The 7,500-nt window shown below is 44.3% G+C and overlaps 1 protein-coding gene across 1 annotated transcript in view; it reads left to right on the top strand.

The window, feature by feature from the left end:
• The window catches only part of LOC143138319 (voltage-gated delayed rectifier potassium channel KCNH4-like), a 66,276-nt gene that overhangs the window by 35,554 nt on the left and 23,222 nt on the right, over nt 1–7,500 (top strand). Inside the window, exons 5-6 of the mRNA XM_076298814.1 lie at nt 2,295–2,535; nt 6,163–6,320. Of these exons, the coding sequence (XP_076154929.1) occupies nt 2,295–2,535; nt 6,163–6,320 (399 nt within the window). The remainder of the gene's footprint in view (nt 1–2,294; nt 2,536–6,162; nt 6,321–7,500) is intronic.

Here is a 7,500-nt window from a genome sequence, read left to right on the forward strand (position 1 = left end):
TAGCTGGGGAAATGGGGGGCGGAAAAGGGAAATTGTCGTGTGGTTCCTTACCAAGGACAGGGCCCATCATCGTGGAGGTCACTGGATCCTGCCCTGAAGCATGTTGGGGGTCGTAGTCAAAAGGGGACTTTGTGTGTGCATTGCTGAGTTGTTGTGTCATGTGTGTCTGTGTGTGCCTTTGTGTGTGTGTGTGTGTGTATAAGCAAACAAAAGTATATGCTCAGGTTGTTGATGTACAAAAGTGTGTGTGTGTGTGCACATCTGTTTGTTTGTGGCTGTGTGTATGTGTGTGTGTGTGTGTGTGTGTGTGTGTGTATGTGTGTTTGTGTGTGTATGCATGTGGTGTGTGTGTATGCGAGAGGCTTGAAGAGTGAAACCTAATGAGCTTGAAGATCAGTGTGGACCCGGGCTGTGAGGGGATTGAAGGGCGTCATGTGATCCAGAGGAGTTCCCCTCTAATCTGCCTGTCCCTGCACCCATAGGGCCAAGGGGACCATGGGGTCACCTGACCCCTGGTGATGTAAGCCCAATCAAAAACACACACATACACGCACACACACACATGCACACACACACATGCACATACACATGCAGACCTAAATATCACACACAGACACACACACATATATACACACACACACACACATGCACATGCAGACATAAATATCACACACACACACACACACATACACACACACACACACACACACACACACACACACACATAAATATCACACACACACACACATACACACACACACACACACACACACACACACACACACACACACACACACACACACACACACACACACACACACACACACACACACATGCACATGCACATGCAGACATAAATATCACACACACACACACATACACACACACACACACACACACACACACAGACACAAGACATTCATACTCTTTTCTCTCTCTACCATGCTGAGAGAGGGAGAAAACATGGCTTTATTAAAAAAGAAAAGAAAACTACTCCAAACTTTTATCAATGTACTTTTCCCCACCCAATTGAATCAATAAAGCGCATCAGGCTGCTGCAGCGTCCAGTATCTGGTGGTGATGAGCTGAGGCCGTAAAACAGTGTGAAGCTTAGCGGTATGTTTGCCTCTTGAATAAGCGGCTTTAATCAATGAGTCCCCCGCTCTGCAGCGGTCAGCTTCCCCCTCGGCCGTTAATCTGGTGTTTCATCACTGGAACTGTCTAGCCCTCAGATCCCCCCCTTCCGCCACTTTCTTCACGCACCATGGATGTGAGCACAGATTTCCCATGAGGCCACAGTGTCAAATAGGTCGAGGGCTATTGATCACAATAGATCTTACCGGTTCTCATATCTTTTTCCTGAGGTGACAATTCCATATCTTGCTCTCTCTCTCTCTCTCTCTCTCTCTCTCCCTCTCTCCCTATATTTTTTTCTTTCTCTCTTTCTCTCTTTTCTTTCTCTTTTGCTCTCATTCTTTTCCTTGATTTATGGGCTGCAATTATCACATTCCAGCCATTTGATTGTTTAACTAAAAAAGAAGCTGTAATTGCCAAGCTGTACTGTGACCAGAACGTATATATGGACTCAGGCGTACATACACAGCATATACACACACAAAAAAAATTAATTTAATACTTCATTACCCACAATTCTTGGCTCGGAGCTGCCTCACATCAGGGCCCATTGTTTAGCCAAGAATACGGACGGGGCGTCTGTCTCAGTCGGTCATCTAAAGTGGCCATTGTGCGTCCTGATGGCTCTGGTAAGTGTTTCCAGGCCATTAGGGGGTGCTTATTTCTTTATCCCTGTCCGTGGGTGGCCGCTGGATGGATGCTTCCTAGGCCCACCTTAAATGAGGCTGAATCTTTTCGGACAATCCCATCAGCCCCGGCTTATCAGTGAGTGATTTCCATGGTTCCCTCCATGGGAAAAGATGTCATTTAGCAGAGATAATGGTTTCAGCAACCCCCCCCCCCCCCCTCCAATCAGAGAGGCCCCACTGGCTCTCTGTGATTCAGAGAGGGAAACGTTTGTGGAGGATTCTTATTTGCATTGATTCATTTCTGCTGGTGGCTTTATTCAGCCTCTCTCTGGTGTGGGCAGTGGGGAAGCACTGTTTGGAGAAAGATGAAAAGATGGTGGTTTGAATGTGAGTGTGTGTGTGTGTGTGTGTATGTGTGTGTGTGTGTGTGTGTGTCTAAACCGTATACATGTCCTTTTTTTTCTCTTCCCTAGTCTTGGGGCCCTCTTTGTGACTCCACACATGTCCTCTCATCCCCGTTTCTCCCTTTAGAACATGTTCGAGAAGCCCTCTCTCCCAGAGTACAAGGTCGCCACGGTGCAAAAGTCCCGCTTCATCCTGCTGCACTACAGCATCTCCAAGGCATTGTGGGATTGGATGATCCTCCTCGCCACTTTTTACGTTGCCGTGACTGTCCCGTACAACGTGTGTTTCACAGCATACAACGACCTGGAAACAGCCTCCAGGAGCACCATCGTCAGTGACATCGTCGTGGAGATGCTGTTCATTCTTGGTGAGTTCTAAATGCAAAAATAAGAAACATTCAAGAAGAGTTGATTCTAGGGTTAGCTAGAACTGGCTCAGCCGTCTGCACTTGGCAGCAGTGGCCTACTGGTTAGGGCTTCGGACTTGTAACCGGAGGGTTGCCGGTTCGAACCCCGACCAGTAGGCACGGCTGAAGTGCCCTTGAGCAAGGCACCTAAACCCTCACTGCTCCCCGAGCGCTGCTGTTGTTGCAGGCAGCTCACTGCGCCGGGATTAGTGTGTGCTTCACCTCACTGTGTGTTCACTGTGTGCTGTGTGTGTTTCACTAATTCACGGATTTGGATAAATGCAGAGACCAAATTTCCCTCACGGGATCAAAAGAGTATATATACTTATACTTCCTCCTGTGCAACCATCATCAAGTTTTTTAACAAGTGTCTGACACTTAATGTTAAGTGTCTTTCAATGAAGCTGTGTGTAATATATAAATCCAAAGTATGTAATAAATCCCATACATACACACATATAGTTATGTGATTTTCAAGTAGTTACTTGTTACTAATTTAAAGCACAACACAGGTACATTATTACCTTAATAGCAAATAGCAAAATAAGCAGTCAATAGGACTCTTATAAATACAAATATTTTGTAAAAGTGAAATGGAAACTAAATGGAATTCAAAAAGGTGGCATGTTTTGAACAGAAAAGACAGAATTATTTTTTATCATTGGTTTGAGGTGAATACATCGGTGCAAGTAGACTCCAAGTAATAACAAAAGGCAAACATTTATTTAATGTGGACAAAGCCCTTGGTAAATGCCAAACATATCTTAATGTATTAATAGTACATAATGCTCAAACTTACCCAATATTTCTAATGAATTCTATGAATTATTGTGTGATTATGTAAGGTTTTGTTGTTATTGTGTGAGGGGCTTTGGAGAAAAGCACTGTACACCTAGTTTACCCAGTCTACCATACAACATAAACATTAACATTTCTCTGATGTGTTGCCGTTGTTGTAGCAGCACCTGGCCTATGAAACCACAGCTCCAGCTGAAAAGGATGACATGAGGTTGAGTTTGTGAAGAGACAGGTGCGGAACATTGCGAGAATGCCCTGTGGAGAACTTGGCTCGGAGTAGCGGGTTGACATTTGGGTGATCTTGTGTCTGCGTCTGCTTCAGTCTGAGGGAGACAGAGAGAACAGGGTGGAGGAAGGAACAGGAGAAATGCTCAACAAGAAAAGGAAAGTGGAGAAAGGAGAGGACAAGGAGACAAAGGTCAAGAGGTGAATCTGTTGGATATTGGAGAACGGCTGTATTTATACTGAGGGATCTTCCTTAATAGGAAACCTTAGTGCCCCACAGCTTTCACTTGCCTTGAACCTGTAAAATTGAGGATTGACATTTGAGAGACCTACCGAAGAGACTAAATGCCACAGCTTCTTACTTTACCACTAAAACATTTCTGAAGGGTGTGTGTGCGTGTGTGCGTGTGTGCGTGTGTGCGTGTGTGTGTGTGTGTGTGTGTGTGTGTGTGTGTGTGTGTATGTGTGTGTGTAGTGTTATTTCATTCTGGTGTCTAATTTGCCCACTACTGCTGCAATCTCACACTCACAAGGGGCTTGATTAGTGTCATCACAAGTGTTAAATTAACTCTGCTGGAGAGTTGATGTCCAGGAGGACAAATGGCCACCCATTCTCACCAAAACACATTCAGATACATCACACTTTTAAAGTGTGTGGACTATCAGACAGTATGTGCTCAAAATCTGGTGTCAAAATGCACACCCAAGGTTCTCCCTCAGGTCCTCTGTGAATAAAAGTGCATACTCACATTTTACTGTTAGCGTGTTTTACATGTGTATGGCCAACTGAGGCTGTGCTGCCATTGTTGTGGCCAGACTGTAAGTATCTAGGGTTTCCACTAAGCTGGATTCTAAATGTTCATCTGATCCGAGGCCTGCACTTGGTCACTAAAGCCAATGCTAATCTGTAATTGAACCCCTATAATTACAGCAGTTTGACAACATTCAGGATCCTGTTGCCCTCGCCATTCTTAACGTTTTATTGCAAGTTTTCCATTCATAGCAATGATGGTGCAAAAAGAAAAAAGACAACAGGCCGAGGTTATTTTAGTCGGGGCAGGATTTCGTTCACTGCATCGGAGATAAGGCTGTGCTCTATTTTTTCCTGGTTCTGTCAGCGAGAGCTCAAACTGCCTGCCGCGATGGAGCGAGCGGACCCTCAGTGTGTCTCAGGAGCGATCGTTCCGTCTCTGATGCCAGTGCTGAGCGGCTGTGCCGGCCGGTCGGATTCAAGACGGCGCTAAAAATACCCCCGAACAGGTGCAACTATTCAGAAGGCTCTTAAAAGAGCGTCAGAAGGCTTTTGAGCACCGGGCATTATTGAATCACCAATTAGAGAGCCCCCACACTGGCTGGCACTGTTAGGTCTGCCAACAACGAGGTGCCATTTAGAGGCACTGTCAGGGTAGACTAGCCAATGACATGTCTTGTTTCATGACCGTTGGTAGATACCAGCCGATGGTGTGTCACATTTCACACTTGTGTTCACTCTCTGACATGCTATGTTTAACAGTTGTCTCGGTGCACATGACGAAATATCTCCTAACCATATTATATTACAGTTCATACACATCTCAAATATACATATTTTCAAAGAGGGAGACAATACTCAATACACAAACATTTGTCATGTATATATATAGATATAGATATATAATTAACATTTTACACATGTATACTTGTGTGACTAGCCTAATTACATTTTTTATATGTAGCTACATTGCAGTAGTCCTGGGCCAGCCTAATGATACCTCTCATGAGTCATGTCTCAATCAAAGGTCAGCTGTAGAGCCAGCGCTGGCAGGACAGGGCGGACTGCGTCTGCAGCAGCCATTCAGAGATATTCTCAGCTCATAGCAAGAGAATGTCAGACCAGTGAATCGCCTCAGCTGTCAGCAGATACAGATCTCAGATCAGCATTCAGCATCTTTTTTTTTACAAGTTATTATTTTATTTTGTGTTTCAGCGGTCTCACAGTATAACACGACTAAGAACACAGTTTGAAAAGCACTACAGAAAAAGAATATTGCTTATAAAAATATAATAGTTTTTAGTTTCAGGATTTGTTAGAGCTTTTCCAAAGGCAGCCAGTCACTCATACCTAGATGTTTTAGTGTGTTCTGAACTTCAAAACAGTCAAGGCGGGCTTCCACACAGACCGCAGACAGTGCAATCACGCCTTGAGCTAAACTACAGCTGACTGGATCGATTTCCTACACAATCAATCATCTGGAGCCATCCCAAACCATCCCAAGTCCCTGTCTTGTCCTGGATAGATGCTGAGTTGTAAACTGGTTGCTTGATATATTTCCAACCTTTTTTCATGCGTGGTTAGATCACAGTATGTAAAACATGTGTACTTCATTTTAGTATCTGAAAACTTTTCATGTTATGCACTTGCATCCAAATTGGTTTGGATGTTTACACCTTGGGCCCTAATTTATTTGATGAACTAAAGGTAATTGAATACAGTGTGTGTGTGTGTGTGTGTGTGTGTGTGTGTGTGTGTGTGTGTGTGTGTGTGTGTTTGTGTGCACGCATTCTCCTCTCCTCTCCCCTCCACAGACATCATCCTGAATTTCCGCACCACCTACGTGAGTCAGTCGGGCCAGGTGGTGTACGACTCGCGCTCCATCTGCATCCACTACGCCGCCACCTGGTTCTTCGTGGACCTGGTGGCGGCGCTGCCCTTCGACCTCCTCTACGCCTTCAACATCACCGTGGTGAGTGGAGGAGAGTCGGACAACTGACCCTCTCCATCAGAGCACTAGAGTCTGGTATCAGCAAGGCCAAAGCCATGATACTGTAGATGCAGTGGACTACCTTAGGAAACAGTGCTACTTTTGATGGGCTGGCCAATATATAATAACAATGAATATGTATTTGTAGATGGTTATCAATGAATGATCTATCATAACCCATAATTGTATATTTCTAGAGTAGATTGTTGAAATATATAATAGATTGAAATATGGAAAAGATTGAGGTGAGAAAATGCAGGATTCATGGCCCCTTTCTAAATCCTAAACCAGCCCTAATGCCTCCAAAAGATATCCTGACTTGATGGATGTTTTAATGTTTTGGCTGAAAACACGTTGAAACAGGAGATTTGGGTAGAGCCCTTAGGAGGGAAGGCCTTGTGAATGGAGTCTTTTGGTCCACAACTTCAGTCCGATTCCCAGACTTCGAGCTCCTCTCATGTTCATGATACAGTCCCATCAATCTCACCACATCCGGTCTCATGGGAATCTTCGATTCTTCGCAAGCAGCTTGAGTCTGGCCGTCACGTTCCACAAAAGCATCTGTTAAAGAATGAGGTTGGAAATGAACTCGAAACCAGAGCCAGCCGCAGGCTCCTTGATCTGTTACTTTTTCACAGAAGTTTCGTCTGAATAAATTAGGTATGAATAAGGAAAACAATTGTCTCAAAATTCAGTTCCTTACTATGCATGGGTGGGTAGTCTTCCGTCTGGTGCTTTGTGGATTCTGTTGGAATGAGCCGAGAGGAAGCTGCTAGGTTCCCATAGCAGCACAAAAGCGTCTATATTGTCAAGTAGATAAAGCAGTATATGCAAAGATTCTATAGGAGCTGGTTGTGGAGTAATGTATTGTCACATACCACATTTGGCCTTCAAACTGATAGATGGGCAGCAAACACTGTTATGAAACATGTTGTGTCTAACGATTACCGGTATAATCATGGTAAACCGCGATAAAAATGTTGACGATAACAATTACCGTTTTCATTTCAAATATCATGATTATCACGGTTGATTACCGCGGTGTGGAAACCGTGTGTTTAATCCTTCCCAGCTTCATCCGAGCCTGCTTTTGACATACAGTAGGCCTGGTACAATGAAACAAAACTGGTACCCTACTGATTCTGTTGTCTAATTGATGGTT

The sequence above is a fragment of the Alosa pseudoharengus genome, unplaced genomic scaffold, assembly GCF_046254945.1.
Source record: "Alosa pseudoharengus isolate Yale_2024_CS ecotype anadromous, Long Island Sound unplaced genomic scaffold, YU_APseudo_1.1 YU_APseudo_1.1_scf_21, whole genome shotgun sequence".
In the NCBI taxonomy this organism is placed as follows: domain Eukaryota; kingdom Metazoa; phylum Chordata; class Actinopteri; order Clupeiformes; family Clupeidae; genus Alosa; species Alosa pseudoharengus.